The sequence below is a fragment of the Spea bombifrons genome, chromosome 8 (assembly GCF_027358695.1).
Source record: "Spea bombifrons isolate aSpeBom1 chromosome 8, aSpeBom1.2.pri, whole genome shotgun sequence".
Lineage (NCBI taxonomy): Eukaryota > Metazoa > Chordata > Amphibia > Anura > Pelobatidae > Spea > Spea bombifrons.
Genome location: NC_071094.1, coordinates 18768832 through 18790072, shown reverse-complemented (window position 1 = coordinate 18790072; position 21241 = coordinate 18768832). Strand labels below are relative to the sequence as shown.

At 41.4% G+C, this 21241-nt stretch overlaps 1 protein-coding gene across 1 annotated transcript in view; it reads left to right on the top strand.

Annotated features, from left to right (window-relative positions):
• LOC128503631 (gamma-aminobutyric acid receptor subunit alpha-3-like) overlaps window positions 1-10813 on the top strand; it is a 210714-nt gene extending 199901 nt beyond the window's left edge. The window contains exons 9-10 of the mRNA XM_053473782.1: window positions 7033-7244; window positions 10016-10813. Of these exons, the coding sequence (XP_053329757.1) occupies window positions 7033-7244; window positions 10016-10324 (521 nt within the window). The 3' untranslated portion in view covers window positions 10325-10813. The remainder of the gene's footprint in view (window positions 1-7032; window positions 7245-10015) is intronic.
• The last annotated feature ends 10428 nt before the right edge of the window (window positions 10814-21241 follow it).

Below are 21241 nucleotides of genomic sequence, written 5' to 3'. Positions count from 1 at the left end.
ATTTTTTTTAATCCGATTAATCGATTAATCGACAAAATAATCGGCCAACTAATCGATTATGAAAATAATCGTTAGTTGCAGCCCTAGACCCTACCCAAGCATTTCCTTGAGCCCCGTTCCACGCTACCTAGCATGCAATCACTCCCTCTGCTACCACACCAAAGAAAGAATCAGGGACTGTGAGATTCAGTAGTCTTCCCTCCTTTTGACCGCACCGTGACATTGAGAGGTCCTCTTCCTCGTAATCATCCCCAGAGTCCCTTTGACCCCTCATTCACTAAACCATACCTCTCCTTTACTTACTCCCTGTAGTTCAGGTATAGATCAAATAAACAACACATGGAAACAGCACGTGCAACTGAATAAGACATAAAATCCTGTATTTGCAGGTATACATAAATAATGTATGGAAACATAGTATTGCATGTATAGATCAACAGAACACACAAACCCAGCTTTGCAGGTATAGATCAACTGGAAATCACATGTAAACTCGGCACTCAAGGTATAGATCAAATAAACAACACATGGAAACAGTACTCCAGGTGTTGATTAACTGAATAAGACATACAAATCCTGTATTTGAAGGTAAACATAGCATAGCAGGTAAAGATTAACAGAATAACACAAAAGCCCAGCTTTGCAGATATAGATCAAATTGAATTCACATAAAAACTCTGCATTAAAGGTATAGATAAAACCCCCTAAATTACAGGCATAGATCCCAGGTCACACACCCCAAAGCCAGCCGTGGCGTCCATATTGGCCACATAGAACCTGACCAGCACCCAAATTGTGTGCAAAAAGTGAGAAAACCAGTATGAGGAGTAGAATAGTAAATAAATGAAGTAATCAGCCGTAATGACTTTCCGTTCATGTATGGAAACACAGCTGCAACCCTTAAGCAACACTCTCCGGGTGTTGAAGTATTTCAGCCAAAAGTCCACTAGGGGGCGCTCATGTATGCCATTCGATGTGGATGATAATAAAAATAAAACAAAGAAAAAAATAATATAGTGTAGGTGTACAAAAAGGTGTAATGTGCCCTGCGTATCGCAGATTTCACACTCACAGTGTATCTGTGTTGTTCAATGCGTCACAAGGATACCCTCAGGGTCCACATAAGGGATATATACCGAGGGGGAAAAAACAGAAAGGGATCCAATAGTGTATTACTGTATATAGCGCTAGAGGCGCAACAAGTGGAAATATACTTACACTTAAGCAAGTGTAAAGATGCCCGTAGTTCCTGGTGACGGTCTGGTCACGTCCGTATATTCTTCAATCTGGTAAGTCCGATGATTAAATACCGGTGGGTGTGTGGTGTATCAAACAGCCACTGTCCACATGAGAGGTGAACTTAAAGGTAAGTAAAAGAACAGTGTTTGTCTCGTTATACTGATATGTTTTCTCATTATAGGTGGCAAAGAAACCGCAGGAGGACGGGACAGTGTTATCCGTTCTAGGAACGAAGCAGGAGGAACCGTAACCGTGCGGGACGTGTATTCTGACCAGTATGCGTACCGGTGTATAAGCTCGGGTTGAAAAAGGAGCCGAAGGACGAAGATTACAACGGGGATACACAACGATATGCGGGAATAGATGAAAGGGTTAAAGCACCGATGAGACACCGGAAGACAAGTGGTTATACGAGAGTATGTGACAGTATACAGGATCGGCGAGAAAAGTTGTGTAAAATGCAATAAAGGTTCCTAATAGTATGTATGAGTGTAGAGGCAATCAAGAAACTGTTGATATATATATCCAAAGTGTACAAGGTTCAATAGCACGGGGGTCACAGAGCCGAGGGAGCCACTGGAAATGCAAAGCACCGGTCATGCAGCAATCACATGGACCTAAAGTACTGTAATTGAATGAATGAAAGCTCCCATATTGTCTCATATCATGTATTGCAAGATCTATACTCAGTCTATATAGATGCCACCATCCACAGTGGCTTAATAATATCCCTAAGGGTCTATTTACACGAATAAGAAGAAACTGCTCAAAAGATGATGATTTTATGAAAAAAGCGGATGAAATAACAAAAATTCATTGATAAACAATATCCGATAGAAACCTTAAAGAGCAGCCTACAACAAGCCCAATGAATAAATAGGCAACACCTACTTGATTCCAAAAATAAAAAACTAGACATAAAGAAAGACTATAGTTTTTCCTTTTTCACAAAATACAATACACACGCCAATCAGATAAAAAGAATATTTAATAGGCATTGGCAATGACGAGATCCTGGGGAAAGTCCTACCCAAATTATTTTTAAGAAAACAGGTTCTCTGAAAACTGTGCTTGCGCCTAGTGTACTTTCCAAACAAAAGCCAGACACAACTCCACATACATTCCTAGGTGTAAAACCGAACGGCTTTCACAAATGTGGACACTGTAAAATGTGTGGCCCACTTCCCAGAAAGACCGACCACTTTACAGGACATAAAACAGGTTTAACATACACCACCAAACACTTTATGAACTGCTCCACAAAAAATGTTGTATATTTACTTCAGTGCGGCTTAAAGAGAGAATTTTAGAACACCTGGGCAATATCAGAAATAAAAACCTTAAACAGTGTCCCGAGACACTGCAACTCATGCCCTCTTTTCTCACAGGACACATTCAAAATTATAGGTATAGATTGGGTTCCCAAAAATTGGAGGGGAGGCAACACAATGGAGAACCTCATAAAAAAAGAAACAGAGTGGATCTTCAAATTAAAAACCTTCAAAAGTGGGGGACTAAATATGGAATTGGATATCCATGCACATATTTAGGCACTATATAATTATCCTTCATATCATCATTATATTTTTATTTTTAATTTATTTTTTATTTATCTATATATATATATATATATATTTTTTTTTTTCTTCTTCACAACAATACCATACAAATAACCACCAACATCTTGAATGAAGAGTCTGATGCATTCAACTTTATTAATATTTATTATAGACTGAGCTTTCATTCATTCAATTACAGTACTTTAGGTCCATGTGATTGGCGCATGACCATTGCTTTGCATTTCCAGTGGCTCCCTTGGCTCTGTGACCCCCGTGCTATTGAACCTTGTACACTTTGGATATATATATCAACAGTTTCTTGATTGCCTCTACACTCATACATACTATTAGGAACCTTTATTGCATTTACACAACTTTTCTCGCCGATCCTGTATTCTGTCACATACTCTCGTATAACCACTTGTCTTCCGGTGTCTCATCGGTGCTTTACCCCTTTCATCTATTCCCGCATATCGTTGTGTATCCCCGTTGTAATCTTCGTCCTTTGGCTCCTTTTTCAACCTGAGCTTATACACCGGTACGCATACTGGTCAGAATACACGTCCCGCACGGTTACGGTTCCTCCTGCTTCGTTCCTTGAACGGATAACACTGTCCCGTCCTCCTGCGGTTTCTTTGCCACCTATAATGAGAAAACACATCAGTATAACAAGAAAACACTGTTCTTTTACTTACCTTTAATCCTATGGTGAAACGCAACCTCCGATCGGGACATCTGCTACTCTCAAGACAGCGACCTCTACATGCAGGCGAATGAATGGAATCGGGAAGTAATTATCGGCCTGACGTCAGACGCCACAACACAGACGGCAAGCAGATGGCGCCGCCACACACGAGAAGAAAATACTCTTGATGAAGCCTCACATGGCGAAACGCGTCAAGTGACTTTTTTGGACTATTTTAACTACCATTTTATTCGTACTAGTGCTTTTTATTTATTTTATTTGTTAAATACTTTATAGCTGCATCTGTTATAGATCCAGCTTATTGTTACTTTGGAATAACTACATCTTTTAAATACACCTCTCATGTGGACAGTGGCTGTTTGATACACCACACACCCACTGGTATTTAATCATCGGACTTACCAGATTGAAGAATATACGGAAGTGACCAGACCGTCATCAGGAACTACAGGCATCTTTACACTTGCTTAAGTGTAAGTATATGTAAGCGCCTCTAGCGCTATATACAGTAATACACTATTGGATCCCTTTCTGTTTTTTTCCCCTCGGTATATATCCCTTATGTGGACCCTGAGGCTATCCTTGTGACGCATTGAACAACACAGATACACTGTGAGTGTGAAATCTGCGATACGCAGGGCACATTACACCTTTTTGTACACCTACACTATATTATTTTTTTCTTTGTTTTATTTTCATTATCATCCACATCGAATGGAATACATGAGCGCCCCCTAGTGGACTTTCAGCACCCAAATTACACATAGGACGTGCCATCTTTGTCCCCAAACAAAAAACTGGTGAGCTGTAAATAATCAAGTAGGAAACGTGTTGTAAACCTTAATTATTTACAGACTCTCACTTGTGTTTTTTTGTTGTCTATTTAAATTTGGGGTTGTTTTAAGGGAGACTGCCCTGAGTATTTGGTTTGAAGCTTTTTTCTTTACAGCGCTTTATTTTCATCTTCAGTTCTTTTGGTTTTTGTCCCCAAACAGCCTAGCATGAGTCAACATTGTCCCCAAACAGTCGAGCAAACGCCATCTTTGTCCCATAAACACGCTACCTGTGGCAACTTTGTCCCATAGACACCCTGCCTGTGCCATCTTGATCCCCAATGCTTAAACACGCTGCTAATCTTTGCCTTTTTGACAAATCAATTATACACTTTTACAGTCACTCACTAATTCACTTTCATTCACACAATCATTTATTCTTTCACTCTTTCACACAAATTATTTACACATATTCATTAATGCATTCTCACAAATTCATTGCTTCCCTCTCTTATTCACACAATTCATCCACACATTAATTCATTCATTCTCTCACTCATTCACACAATGCATCCACACATTAATCCATTCACTCTCTCTCTCATTCTGACTCTTTATTTCAATATTCTTGCTACCCTCCTTTCTCACTATCTATCCCCCCTCTCCCTCCCTTCTCACTATCTACCCCCTCTCCCTCCCTTCTCACTATCTACCCCCTCTCCCTCCCTTCTCACTATCTACCCCTTCTCCCTATCTACCCTTCCTCATTCCCTTCTGCCCTATCTACCCCTTCTCCCTCCCTTCTGCCCTATCTACCCCTTCTGCCCTATCTACCCCTTATCACTGCCTTCTGCCCTATCTACTACCTTCTCCCTATCTACCCCCTCCTCACTATTTACCCTCTCTCCCCCCTTTGAAGTTCACTTACCTTGTAGAGGTCCTGCGGTCCTCTGTCTCCCTGCTCTGCCGCGGTGTGCGCTGCTTCACTGCTGAGCGCCGGAACATGACATCATATTCCGGCGCTCAGCATGAAATGCCGGCACTGTGACCAAGACAGAGGCCTCGCAGAGGAGAGTGAGAGACGCTGAACGGTTGCTGAAAACTTACTCCTGAGCGACTGCTCGGCACCTCTCTCTATCCTCCGCGTCACGGCTGCAAAAAAAAAAAAAGAAGATGACATTTCAATTGGGAGGGCACACGGGGGGCACAGCATGATGTAGGGGGGTCATGGCCTCCTCTGCCCCCAGTCATTTTTTCTCATTATACCATGTCTCAGTAACAGGCACTATATAAATATTCTCAATTGCCACTACTGTTACAAGTTCGTGGATCTTATTCCCTAAACTGTGAGCATTTGCAGACATGACCTTTAGCTTGTCATTTAACACAAAAAGTATGTGTGTTAGCATGTATACATTTGTGTTTACGTATGTGTACCAGAGTGTATGTTGCAAGGGACAATAATGGCACAGACAAGATGATTGAGGGCAATGATAGCGTAAAAAAAAAAAAATAAATAATAGTGATCAGGCGCTAATAATTACTATAACAAATGTGTGGTAAATATATAAGTGAAAATGCTGCAAACACTAATAGGGTAACCCCAAAATACCTATAATAAACAAAATATAATAAAAATATAAATATGATAGCGTAGACCAGCTGACAAATATTGCACAGGTGTTTGGATGGCACTGATAAGCTGCTTGGGGCAAAGGTGGCACTGTGGGTGATACAGCTTGGGGAAGATGGGCCCTGGGGCCCTGTGGTTTCTAGTTACATAGACTAACATGCATATTATTATTATTTTTATTGTTATACTTTATTTATAAAGCGCAGACAGATTCCGCAGCGCTGTACAAGGTAAAAATTTTACAGATAACGACAAGTACAAAATGACAAGCAATTGACATACAGATACAAGAGGAATGGAGGGCCCTGTTTCCGCAGGAACTTACATTCTAGGTGGATAAGGGGTGAGAAACAGGAGCTGAGGACTGCGTGGTAGTGAATGATGTTAATGTAGGGGGAGTTTATGTCAGTGGTAGGCTTCCCTGAAGAGTTTTTTTAGACAGTGTTTGAAGGAGGGTAGAGTTGGTGAGAGTCGGACAGCACGGGGAAGAGAGTTCCAGAGGGTTTGTGCTGCGCGAGAGAAGTCCTGTAGGCGGGCATGGGAGGAGGTGATAAGTGAAGATGCAAGGAGCAGGTCATTGTTGGATCTTAGAGGGCGGGCTGGAGTATATTTGTTGATGAGGGAGGATAGGTAGAGGGGAGCGGTGCATATGTGATGCATCCATTAAACACATGCTGAATATTAGTTGTGTTGATGTCAGGTAGCTGGAGTGGATGGCTAAAGAGAGCAGTTTACTCAGAGAAGATATGAGGTCCAACAAATGAATAGACTATTTTTAACTGTCAATGCTTCAAGCATTCAGGCCAATTCATTCACTTTATAGCAAGTTACAAATAAGTTACATGAAATGAATTGCAGTAACTTTACTTTATGCAGCAGGAAAAAGTTTGGTTGGCTTTTCTTAATAAAGTATAGCAGCATAACTGTTTATTGAAGAAACACCATAGACTTTCCCTATCATTCATTGTAACTAAATACAATATAATTACAATATAATTTTGTTACTGTTCCTCTTAATATATATATATATATATATATATATATATATATATATATATATATATATATATATATATAATATATATGCAATAATAATATTACAACCTGCATTTTCTTCCCCAGGAGTCACTACTGTCCTGACAATGACCACCCTCAGCATCAGTGCCAGAAACTCTCTTCCAAAGGTTGCCTATGCAACAGCTATGGACTGGTTTATGGCAGTGTGCTATGCTTTTGTCTTCTCTGCCCTAATTGAGTTTGCCACCGTAAATTATTTTACCAAGAGGGGATGGGCCTGGGATGGCAAGAGATTTCAGGATGGTCAAGCTTTCAAGGTAAGATTCGGATAGGCACACAGCATAACACAAAATCAATGTATAATGTGAAAATATTGCTATCACAACTAAAATGATTATGAATAAAACTTATTACAAATCTGTTGGCCTCAGTATTTATAATACATAGCATTTGATGGCAGATCCATTCATCACATCGAGAATGCCTGTTTTTTCGTGATGTAAAAACTCAAAACTAGTTCTTGGTCTCAGGATAGCAGTATACCTATCCTAAGCATGTTTAGCTACTTCGGTACCAGGGCTTTTTCATAACCTTTAAATAATACATATGCAAATTATACATAGTTTTGTTCTTTTAAAATCATAGAAATATACAAAACCATATAGTTATTAGTGATTATAGGTAAAAAAAAAAAAAAGAACTATACTAAAATAGTATAAAAAAAAGGGGCACTTTTTCTTATTAATAATAAAAATGTATATAGGGCCATCATATTCCATAGCGCAGACAGGACATAACAAGTACTATATAACATACCAATTTGACTTACAGAAACAACAGGTGAGGAGGGCCCTGCTCAAATGATCTAACAATCTAGAGGGAGTTAGAGTGTAATAAACGCCGTTGTTAGGGATGAACCAGCCACACTGATGTTTTCCCAAAAATAAGACACTGTCTTTTTCCTCAAGAAGACACACTATGGCTTATTTTCAGAGGATGTCTTATTTTTATTAACTATGGTACAACAATGAGAGAGACCCACATTGTTAATGACCCATGTATATTGAACCCAGCCACCCACCTCCCACCTTTGTGTATTGATTTATGTGGTGCCCCAACCACCCTGCTATGTACCTATACCCCCTAGCCACCCCCATTTTGTATTTAATTGTTGTCCCTTTGAATATGGCTCCCCTTCCGCCTATTACCCCAACTATTTTGTTATTTTTTTATAATTACGTTTTTGCTGCCATCCTTCACTGCTGCTATCCTCCAACGTGCTCTTCTAGCTGTCACGAGGAACTGTTCCGTGTGACTGCCCCCTTGAGTGGCCCATCACATTGATGATGTGACGTGCCGCTCAAGGGGCCGGAGTCACACGGAACAGGACACTGGGCGGCACTGTGCAGACACGCTGGCCGCTTAAAGATTTTAAAGCGGCCAGCGTGTCTTACCTCGGTTGTAAGACTCACAGCCACATCGGCTGCAATGGCATCTCGATGCGCCGGCCAGTTCGGCCGGCCCACCATGGATGCTGCAGGCATTAAAGACGGCCCTGGCGTGGCTGAATTGGCCACCTAAATGGGCGCCCCCCCCCCCGGCCCAGCCCGCCCCTGGCCGGTGTTCACGCACGACGCTGCCCAATGCGCTGTGAAGGGCTTTGGAAGTAAGAGTCAGAATTTTGAAATCAATCCTGAAGTGTACAGGCAGCCAATGAAGAGACTGACAGAAGGGAGAGGTGTTAGTAAAGCAAAGGAAGAGGAAGATGAGTCTAGCAACAGCATTCATGGTAGATTGTAGAGGGGCAAGATGGGTAAGACAGAGACTAGCTAAGACATACAGTCTTAGCTATAATCGAGGCAATAATCAAGGCATGGATAAGTGGACCTTGGACCTTAGTGGCATTTTGTGTTAGGAAGGGACGGATGGGAGCAGAGTTTTTAGAGACAGACTGAATGTAGAGGGCTAAGAGAGATCAGAGAAAGGTAAGTCTTTGAAATCTTCGAGGGGTGTGCTTTTATGGAATATGTAGTTTTATGACGTTAAATTGATATTCGGGACCTCTACTATGCATGGGCCCATTAAAGTGATCTGTCAAAATTTGAAAACTTAAATGCGCATGTTTTAGTTTTGACTCCACATTGTCTGCAAAACATGACCTATCCTTGCGTTTGGGGTATTGCTGTACTTGGGGGATGCAATTTCACATATTCTCTCATAAAAATAATCATGAAGAAACTGGAAAGTGGATGTGATAATGTTTTCTTTTTTTTCTTTTTGTTAATCATCTGCATGGGACAGGTCAATATGCCCCTAACCAGATTCCCTGAGCTTTTTAGTTTTTGAAAATATATAGTTTTATGGAGTTACATTGAAATATGGGACCTCTACTGTGTCTCAAATGAGATGTGGACCTAGCACACTGATCTGTCAAACTTGCATGTTTGAAAACTGTAATGTGCATGTTGCAATTTTATACCCGCAGTGCCTAAAAGACATGCATATGGGGTATTCTATGGGTTTTATTTCACCCTAGAAGACAAATGTCACTCTATATATACTGATCAGCCATAACATTATGACCACTGACAGGTGAATTGCATAATACTGATAATCTTGTTATGTGAGCATAAGAACTGGACCAAAGATCAATGGAAGGTGACCTGGTCTGATGAATCACGATGCGTGTGTATCGTTTACCTGGAGAACACATGGCACGAGGATCCATCAATGGAGGCCCCCCCAGCAACTTATACGACTTAATGGATCTACTGCTAACATATTGGTGCCAGATACCACAGCACACCTTCAGAGGTCTAGTAAAGACCATGCCTCGACAGGTCAGGGCTGTTTTGGTGACAAAAATGGGGACCTACACAATATTAGATAGGTGGTCATAACATTATGGCTAATCAGTACATGATAGATAGATAGATAGATAGATAGATAGATAGATAGATAGATAGATAGATAGATAGATAGATAGATAGATAGATATAGATATAGATATATTACTGCCACTTTGTTGTCACCAAATTACTGATTCATTAAAAACATATAACCACTATTTTTTTTGTTCTTGCTCTAGAAAAAAGACCCCATAATGTTGTCCAAGAAGACAAACAATTCTTACAACATTGTAGGAGCAACATATACACTGAATATTAAGGAACCAGCTCTCACTACTATTGCTAAGAACGCAACACTTCCTCAACAGCCCCTCTCTTTGCCACACCCTGAACTTAATCTGGAAGGCAAGAAGACTTATAACAGTGTTAGCCGCATAGACAAGATCTCTCGCATCATTTTCCCTGTATTGTTTGCTATTTTTAATTTGGTATACTGGGCTACATATGTGAACAGAGAGTCTGCAATCAAGGGCATGATTCCTAAATAATTGCCAGTTTGTTATCTGTCTCTGGTAAGGAACTGTGTGGGACAACCTATTTCTTTCTGTACAATTTAAAAGGCTCTTTTTGTGAGAGAACTTTTTTATCTGAATTTGCTCACTGTGACACGTCTATCTGAAGAGGTGGTTGTCTATTTCGTATGTGAATTTTATGTTTTAAAATTGATGTTTTGCTATTGTTATTCCCATTACTGTGAACATTCCTGTTTGTAATTCTGAGTTCATGTACGTATTAAGGTATGTGCATAAGAATCTCTAATGTAAGTGTATTTATAAGAACATTCTCTTTTCCCCTCTGTATTTCAATGTGAACAGTATGTTTTAATAAAATTATAATTTGTGCTATCCTCGCTATTAAAAATTTAAAAAATCTGGAATTTGGTCCAGTCCAGCAAAATACTTGGCGGCACCTCACACAAACAAAACACACCACACAATGGAGGTGGATACAAATTATAAAAATAATGATCCTCGGATAATGAAACAGTTAGGCTTCAGAACCCTTGTTAGGTCAAACTATCTGCTTAAAGGCAACCAAACACATCACCACAAGATGCCTTTTGGGTCTATACACTAAGTTGCGTTAAGTAAACCTTACTTAACTTACTACTGCAAAAGGTTCGATAGGGGGCGCTCGTGTATTCCGTTCCGTATAAAATGAAAAAATAAATAAACAAGAAAAATAAATAGTGCAGGTGTACAGAAATTTTATGTGCCCTGCGTATTGCAGATTTTACACTCACAGTGTTTTTGTGTCGTTCAATGCGTCACAGGGGTACCCTCAGGGTCCACGTATAAGGTATATATCAAAGAAAGAAACAAGAGAGGAACCAATAGTGTATATTGTATATAACGCTAGAGGCGCAACAAGTGGAGTAATACTTACACTAACACAAGTGTAAAGATGCCTGTAGTAGCCGGTGATGTTCTGGTCACATCCGTATCCTCCTCTGTTTGATGAATCCGAGGATAGATATTGGTGGGTATGTCAAACAGCCACTGTCCACATGAGAGGTATGGTAAAAAGTATATTTATTCTAAAATAACAATGAGCTGGATCTATATCAGATGCAGCTTAAAAATAGACAAATGAAATAAATAAAATGAATAAAAAGCACTAGTACAAATAAAATGGTAGAATAAGTCCAAAAAGTCACTCAACGCGTTTCGCCATGAAAAGGCTTCATCAGGAGTATTCTCTGCTCATATGAGCGGGTCCTTTTAAACTGTTCGGCGCCATCTGTTGTCTGTATTTGGCGTCTGACGTCAGGACGGTGATTACTTCCGTGTTTTTTTCTTCGCCTGCATGTAGAGGTCGCTGTTTCCAGTGTAGCCGATTTCTCCATCAGAGGTTGCATTTTGCCGTAGAATAGGAGGTAAGTGAAGAAACAGTGTTTTTATTTTAATGTTAATATGTTTTCTCTTTACAGGTGGCAGGATGAAGGACAGTGCAGTAAGGATGATGAGGTCCATTCCAGAAACGAAGCTGGAAGGACCGTGGTGAAACCGGTGTCTATGCCGGTGTGTGTAGTGGGGGGGGGGTTGACAATAAAACCGGACCGATTCGGCTATGAAAATGCGATCTACACACACGGGAGAGGGGGGGTGTTTATTGGCCGGACAGTGAAACCGGTCTGCACACACGGGGGGGGGTTGGTTACGTGTGGCTGTACAGTAAAAACGGACCGATGCGGCTATCAGTATGCCAATCGGTACACACACGGGGGGGCGGGGGTTTCTTGGTGAAGAGCCGAGAACCAGAACGGCACACCAGTATACGGACGGCACGAGGAGGAAAAAGAACATGTCAACGGAATGACAGGGGGCCCGGGGTGCACGGGAACAACACCCGAGAGTGAATATATATCATATATATGAGTGTGTCTATAGAATGTATTTGGAGCATAATCCGAGGGTCTGAAAACATAGCTGGAGATGATGGTCATGTGGTAAAAAATGAAAAAAAAAAATGAAAAAACATGAAAAATAAAAAAATGTGATGAAAAAATTAACGAGACCTTCTGCATTATCATGTAAATAAAATGGATGATAATAAAATTGATTAAAATGGAACACAATAAACTCTTTTAACCAAATGATGGTGGTGGTTTGTGTGGTATTATAGGGGTAAATGGGTACTGGAGGGTGTAGGAATCACTTTCTAAATATGTACCAGAATATCCAATTCCATGTTTAGTCCCCCACTTTTGAAGGTTTTTAATTTAAAGATCCATTCTGTTTCTTTTTTTATGAGGTTCTCCGTGGTGTTGCCCCCTCTCCAGTTTTTGGGGACCCAATCTATACCAATAATTTTAAAAGTATCTCGTGAATAAAATGGGCATGTATTGCAGTGTCTCGGGACACTGTGTTTGAGGTTTTTGTTTCTTATGTTGCCCAAATGTTCTAAAATTCTCTCTTTAAGGGGCCTGGTTGTCATCCCTACATATTGTAAGCCGCAGCCGCATTGAAGCAAATATACAACATTTTTAGTAGAGCAGTTAATAAAGTGCTTGATAGTATACGTTAAGCCTGTTTTGTGTCCTATGAACTGGGCGGTCTTTTTGGGAAGTGGACCGCACATTTTGCAGTGTCCACACTTGTGGAAACCGTTCGTTTTTTGACCTAAAAATGTATGTGGAATTGTATCTGGCTTTTGTTTAGAGAGTACACTGGGCGCAAGCATAGTCTTCAAGGAACCCGTTTTTTTAAAGATAATTTGGGGTTTGTCTGGTAGGACTTTCCCCAGGATCTCGTCATTTTTTAGTATGTGCCAATGTCTATTGAATATTCTCTTAATCTGATTTGCGTGTGTGTTATATTTTGTGAAGAAGGAAAAGCTATAGTCTTTCTTCGAATTGGGTTTTTAATTCTTGGGTACAAGTAGATTTTGCCTATCTATTCCTTGGGCATGTCATAGGCTATTTTTTAGAGTCTCTAGCGGATATTGTTTATCGATAAATTTTTGTGTTATTTCATCCGCTTTTTTCATGAAATCATCGTCTTTTGAACAATTTCTTCTTATCCGTGTGTATTGACCCTTAGGAATATTGTTAAGCAGGCCCGGACTGGGACAAAAAATAGGCCCGGGCATTTAAGCCTGAGCAGCCCATATTTATTTATTTATTTATTGTTAAAGCCCACCCGTACCATCTTTGCATTAAATCATTCACACAAATCATTAACACATTCATTAATGCAGTCTCACAAATCATTCAAGCAATTCATCCTCACATGAATTCATTGTCATACGCATTCACACAATTCATCCACACATTTATTCATTCATTCTCATACGCATTCACACTAGCCCCTCTCTTCATCTTATCTGCCCCTTCTCACTATGTTCCCCCTTTTCACTATGTAACCCCCTTCCCCACTTCTCAATATGTACCGCCTCTATCTATCCCCTCTCCCCCTTTCTCACTATCTAACCCCCCTCTGCCCCTTCTCACTGCACCCCCCTCCCTCACCCTACTTACCTTGTTGCCGGAGCAAGCAGCAACTGCGACCGCGCCTGTGCCAGGGCAGGATTGACTTAGGGGCTGATGGAGCTGCAGCTCCAGGCCCCCACCTTAAAATAGGTCCAGTCAGTACTGGACTGACTGGTCCTATATGGCCGCATTAACGCAGAGCCCCTTAAGCCTGCCGCAACTACCCCCTCCTAACTATCTACCCTCTCCCTCTTTAAAGTTCACTTACCTTTCAGGAGTCCTGTGGTGGGGGTGCAAGGCCTCTGCCTCCCAGCTCTGCCACTGTATGGAACAGTATAGAGTGATGGGAGTTATGATGTACTTTTAGAGCATAATTAGATCATGAAAAAGACATTGGAAATGGTACAGCATAACACCCATCACTCTCACACACTTACCAATCCACACGTATACCAATCCACACGTATACCAATCCACACGTATACCAATCCACACGTATACCAATCCACACGTACACCAATCCACACGTACACCAATCCACACGTACACCAATCCACACACATATATACCAATCCACACATATATACCAATCCACACATATATACACTAATCCAAACATATACACCAATCCACACATATACACCAATCCACACATATACACCAATCCACACATATATACTAATCAACACATATATACCAAACCACACATATATACCAAACCACACATATATACCAAACCACACATATATACCAATCCACACATATATACACCAATCCACACATATATACCAATCCACACATATATACCAATCCACACATATATACACCAATCCACACATATATACCAATCCACTCTCACTGAATGTTTTCCTACCTTTCCTCTTTTCTCCTTACAGCTCCTTTTCCTCCTCTTCGCTCCTCTTCTTCAGTTCTTCTGTCTTCTCTGTCTTCTTCCGGGTCACCGGGTCGGTGGGCGCGGCTTCAGTGTTGTGCGCCGGGATCTGACAGCAAACCCCGGCGCACAACAGCTGTTGTCGCGCAGATCACAAGGGACCGGTATCGGAGGTCTTTAACAGACCTCCGGCTCCCTTGAGTGATTTTAAGCCGGGTTGAACCCGGCTTAAAATCACTCAAGGGAACCGGAGGTCTGTTAAAGACCTCCGATACCGCTCCCTTGCGAGCCTGCTCCTCCACCGGCGGACATTACTGTCCGTCTCTGGAGGAGTGCCGGGTGCCGCAAGTTGGCACCCGGTGCGGACCGCCCCCCGTCGCGCCCCCTGGAGTGTGGCGCCCTGCTCTAAGAGGCCGGGAAGCCCCCACCAGGGCCGGCCTTAGGGGTCTGCGGCCGCACAGGGTTTAAATTAAAACATCGGGGGTTTTTTTTTCAACTTTATTTAACATCCTCCATGTTAAATAAAGTTAAAAAAAACTTTATTTAACATGGAGGATGTTAAATAAAGTTAAAAAAACCCCGATGTTTTAATTTAAACCCTGTGCGGCCGCAGACCCGTAAGGCCGGCCTTGGTGGGGACTTCCCGGCCCCTTAGAGTGGCGGACCCGGTCGCAGTTGCGGCGGGCTTAAGGGGCAGGTGCCCCTTATGCCCTGCGTTACTGCGGCCGTAGGTAGGTTAGGGGCCTGGAGCTGTGCAGCTCCATCAGCCCCTAAAGTCAATGCGGCCCTGCCGTGGCCCGGCCCACCGGGCAAATGACCGGTGTGCCCGATGGCCAGTCCGGGCCTGTTGTTAAGCCACTGTGGATGGTGGCAACTCACCACTTAACTTACTACTGACCAGACTCTACTTCAGTCTCATGCTCTTTTATTCTAATGGTCACAGATTCACTAATTCCTGTGACATTACATTTTGAGAGTTTCTCGGGGGGTGGTATATAAATTGAACAGCTTCTAGCAGAAGTGTTAGGTGAAGTATTTATCAGAAGTGCTGGATATTGAGTGGTATTAAAGGGGCTGGTATGAACATGACATATTGTATGGACTGCTGGAGCAACTGCTGAGACTGGCTACTCTTTGAGCTTGGGTTGATCAAGTTTGGACTTGATAACAACTTCCTATAAGCTTATAGATGGCATTTTTCATAACTGCTTATGCCCATAGCACAGGCATTGCTCAGTGCTCAGTTATTGTGCCTCCTCGTATCATCTATTGCTCCTGTGTTATTCGTGTACCAGACCCGGCTATTCTCTGCCTCTACCGTTCTCCTGTTGTTTGCCCTTGGCATCTTGGCACGCTTATCCGTGACCCTCCGTGTATTGACCCCAGCTTGGACTCTCGACTACACATTTGGGACTGATCCACTAAATACCTTGCTCCTGCTTACTGGACTCCGCTCTATTCCTGTCGCTTCTGACAGACCCCTGACAGTGACCGATGATCCAAACTTATCTTGGAGGGCCTATGGGAGCAGGGGAAAAAATTAGCACTGAGGCAACAAATGTGGGCAAATATACATTATAACCAAAAGCAGTTATACCCCCACCTACCCAATTTGCTAACCCCATCATTGGACAATCCCACACGATAGGCTTCAGTTGCTGCCCTGATGCGAAAGGAGCCAGTCAACGCTTAAAGACACTGGTAAACTAATATCTTGTAAGAAGGCAACGATTGTGAGGTAGCAGAAAGGGGGCTGACAACTGCTGGCATAACTCAAAGAAGGCCTCCAATAGCAAAACAAGACTCACCACCTGCAGGCCTCAGGGGTACTAAACTACCACAATCTAGCTGGTCTGTCTTGGATCGTCTCACCTTAACAGACACCTGCCCACCAGAAAATGAGACAAATGAATACCTTCCGGCAAGGCCTTACAAACTGATATGAGCTTGCAAATGCAAAAGACTTAGAAGAAGGCCATCGCGCAGATGTTCACCAGCTGCCAGAGAAGAGGATCCAGGTTTCCTGCAGCGCTGCGGGGGATCCTCCTCTCTGGCAGCCAGTGAAGTCTGTGTGATGTGCGTAGACAACATCCGCTTTTGCTGGCCGGTACTTCCGCTATGGTGGGGCAACGGAAGGTCATGTCACGACGGCGCTCCGTCATAGAAGCCTTGGCAGAAATGCCAGCAGCAGCGGAGGATCCAGACAAGGAGATCCAGGTCCCCTGCAGTGCTGCGAGGGATCTGGATCTTAGTCTTGTAGTCAGACCTCTATTTGAACTCTGATTATAAGATGACCTCGAATATGACATTTGCTCTGAAAAAAAGCTTGTCTTATAATCGAGCAAATATGGTATTTTTAAATCTTACCAACTTTTTATTTATTTATTTTAACTATTTTATTTTTTATATGGCATAAAAGGGGGTATAAGGCATATCTGGGGGGGCATATCTTGCAGAGTGGCAAGCCTGGGGGCAGATGTGCATAACTGGGGGGCAGGTTGGCAAATAAAAGGAAATAAAACATGCATTTTTCTCAATCATAGTTAATTAAGTAACAGTTAATAATAGTTATATATTTAAAAATAGTTTACATGTGAATTAATATTTACTAGTAAAACTTTTTTCCTATAGGGTAGTCTTAAATTCAGGCTTTTTTCCTCAATGAATATTCAGATTTTGGGGGTTCATTTTATAATCAGGGTCCTCTTATAATAAAGCAAATACGGTTATCAGTCCTTTCTTATAATTGTGCTCACAAGTGAATTTATTGAATGTGAGACCTATCCACATTTATAAAATGAAGATTTGGTATCACTTACGGTGGAGAATAACCTCTTCTTAAGACATTACATGGGAAGAAAGGTGTGAATCCATCACAATAGCATATGAAACAATTTCAGTCTGTGATCAGGATCAATCCACAAACAATTACGCAAGGCGTGAGGATGTACATATAGAAACTCTTGATGTACCCAAGCCACCGCACCCGAAGGAGAAAAAAAAAGTAAAGTCTCGGTTATATTAGCAGCGATATAGTAAATCTTTAAATGCAGAGCTCCTAGTCCTCCCAAAGGTTTTGATCGTTGTAGAAGTGTAATCGGGAGGAGTGCTCTTTTATTCTGCCAAATGAATCTAACTAGCCGTGAATTGAATGAAAAAAGGAGGCTGGTATTGAAACAGGCAATATTTTAAACAGGTATAAAAGCTTGGGAAGGGAGTCCATCTTGAACACGGCAATGTTATATATCTCCATACACGTCCATTTTTGCAGATCCCCTGAATCTTATGCCAGATGTCTTAAAAAGCGCCCGTGTAGTCTTCGTAATCCTAGTTGCCAGGTAGATAATATAATCAGTGCGCCAGATGTAGTGAATTGTCTGGGCCAAGGTATACATGAGATGTTTTGGGTAGCCAATATTGAGAGCTTGAGTCACATTAATGATTTTCCTTGTATTGTCTGATGGCCAAAATGAAGCCCACCTGATCATTTTTCACAAGACGAGAGAGGAGTGTGGTCAATCTAGAGGTCAATAGTTTGCATATAGTTTGGTGTCAAGATTTCACAAAGAAATGGGAAAATAATTGGTCTCCATAGAGACTACACATGCTTCTCCTGAGGCATGGTCGAGGACTGGATCAGATGAACAAGCATAGTTTCCGTGTAATATTTTATAGTATCCTGGGGACAGAAAGTCAGGTCTTGGAGTTTTATGTGATTTTTGAGGAAAAAAATCAGCCGTTCTAACTCTTCTTCTGTTATTGGACAAGTCAGTTGGTCCCTATGTTCCTGTGATAACCATAACTACTTCTTATCAAGAAGCATGAACAATAACAGTAACAAGGGCAATGAGAATATTCCCAGATGCCCAGGGGATAAGGACAAAAGTCCTACGCCTCAGCCATGGCATTAGCAACAGATAAAGTCAAGAGCCATAACTCCTCGCATCAAGTAGACGTAACAAACTAGTAATCTCCTTAATATCTAGTGTTAGTTGCACAAAAGTAAGTATGTCTTTCCAATTATCATACATGGAGGCATGTTAAAACAATACCAACAATCACACTAAGTTGAAGTTTAAGGTAGAGGACTGAAAGTATTCAAATATGGTATCGTCATATAAGAAACTTTGACCTTCATAATGCAAAACAAAAATATAGTAAACGCCTCAAATATGTTCAATATCTAGTGCGCAACCATAGATGATGTTTTCTGGCCCGCTATAACTATGTCCCACGCCTCACGGTATGGAAGGCTCATAAAAGTGTATATATATATATATATATATATATATATATATATATATATATATGTAACCCTTTTTCCTTTCCCTTGGAAAATAGGGTCAGGATCAGCAACAATCCCTGTTGCTTCTTGGCGCTGATATGGCTCCTGAGCCTCCGCAATGAGTGAGGGAGATTGGGACATATTTGAATTCTGCATTCAGTGCCTCCACTCAGTGATTTATTTAGATACAGGAAATCCACTCACTGAGAAGTGGTCCTGCAATAGTACTAATAAGTAGTACTGATAAACAAATTAAACCTATTTTACTGTAATATAGGGGAACAGATGATTTGTCCTGAGAATAAAGAAAATAAAAGATTTGTCCTGAGAGTGGCAGTTCACAGTAACTGTGTGTTCAACCCAGTGCCAAAATACATATATATATATATATATATATATATATATATATATATATATATAATGAAAAAATACAGAAACCCAATAGCCCACCCAAAGCTGGATAATTGCCCACCCAGGAGTTCCAGTAAATGGTGTTGGTGCACGTTGGGGCCCTGGTAGATATACAGCAATATCCTTGTGTAATGAGGATGTTACTTCCCTGGTCTGATGTCCTCATGTGGAGCCTGGATACAGTCCTTGCCAACTGCATGAAGGCTTGAGAGCAGATTCTCTGTAGAGATGAATTTGCTGGAAGACCTTAAGCTGCAGCTCTGGTTTGTATCAAGCAACATCTTGGCAAAACAGATCAGGATTTGGTCCTGCACTTGCTAGTTAGTCACTTGGATGGGGAATAGGCCTTAACTCATCCTAAGATGGCGTCTCTTCTTCCCTGTAGTGATGTCCGGATCATGAACGAATCGTTCATTTGATCCGGTTCTTTTTAGTGATCGGGATGAATCGGTTCAGTTGACTGAACAATTCATTTGTAGCGGTTCAGTCTGTGAATCATTCAGCTGTAACCTGATCCTAGAGCTGTGAGTCATCTGCAGAGCACTCAGACACAGACTCTGGGGTCAGGTTACAGCTCATTAATTCACAGAGGAACGATGACTCATAGAGTCAGAGACTCGTTCAATGATTCAAATTAACCGAAGAGTCGAATGATCCGAAGAGTCGAATGATCCGAAGACTCGAATGATTCAATGATTCAAATGATTCGAATCTTACAGGGATCCAGATCTTACAAGGATAATAATGTTCACACTGCCCCCAGGATTTAGATTCTCCTGAGTTTGCCCCCCTTTACCTATAACTGCACCTACAGTTAACTTTATTAAATTAATTACATTAACCCTCAGTCATCAGCATAAAATCAACCCTTATACCCCATCAACCATAACTGCCCCTGAAAATAACCGTAAAGATCCCATTAACCATAACAGCCCCTGAAATTAACCCTAAAGATCCCATTAACCATAACGGCCCCTGAAATTAACCCTAAATACTCCATTAACCATAACTGCCCCTAAATTAATTGCATGTACTCCAGATAAATGACCTAATAAATTGGTATGGTTGATGGGGTCTTTAGTGTTAATTTAGGGGCAGTTATGCTTAATGGGGTGTTTAGGGTTAATTTAGGGGCAGTTATGCTTAATGGGGTCTTTAGTGTTAATTTAGGGGCAGTTATGCTTAATGAGGTGTTTAGGGTTAATTTGGGGGCAGTTATGCTTAATGGGGTCTTTAGTGTTAATTTAGGGGCAGTTATGCTTAATGAGGTCTTTAGGGTTAATTTGGGGGCAGTTATGCTTAATGGGGTGTTTTGGGTTAATTTAGGGGCAGTTATGCTTAATGGGGTCTTTAGTGTTAATTTAGGGGCAGTTATGCTTAATGGGGTCTTTAGTGTTAATTTGGGGGCAGTTATGCTTAATGGGGTGTTTAGGGTTAATTTGGGGGCAGTTATGCAGGTTGCAGGTAAAGGGGAATGTAAATCCTGGGGGGCAGTGATTATTAATGTATTTATTTATAACAGTATGGTGATATTATCTGACTGATTCGAATCCCAATGAAGGCAGAGAGTCGTTCAAAGATCCGGATCTTACAATGATCCGGATCTTACAGTGATCCGGATCTTACAGTGATCCGGATCACTGTAAGATTCGGATCCCTGTAAGATCCGAATCTTTGAACGACTCTCTGCCTTCATTGACATCACTGGAGGCAGGGGGGAGGATTCATAATGAAAGGGGCGGGGCCAATCGTTAGTGTGCCTGCACGGAGTTACTGGAAAACAGTAACTCCTGTGAGTCACACTGAGTGATCCGAAGATTCGGATCATGAATCGGATCATTTCAGTGAACGAATCGAAATGATCCGATTGACTTTAATGATCCGAA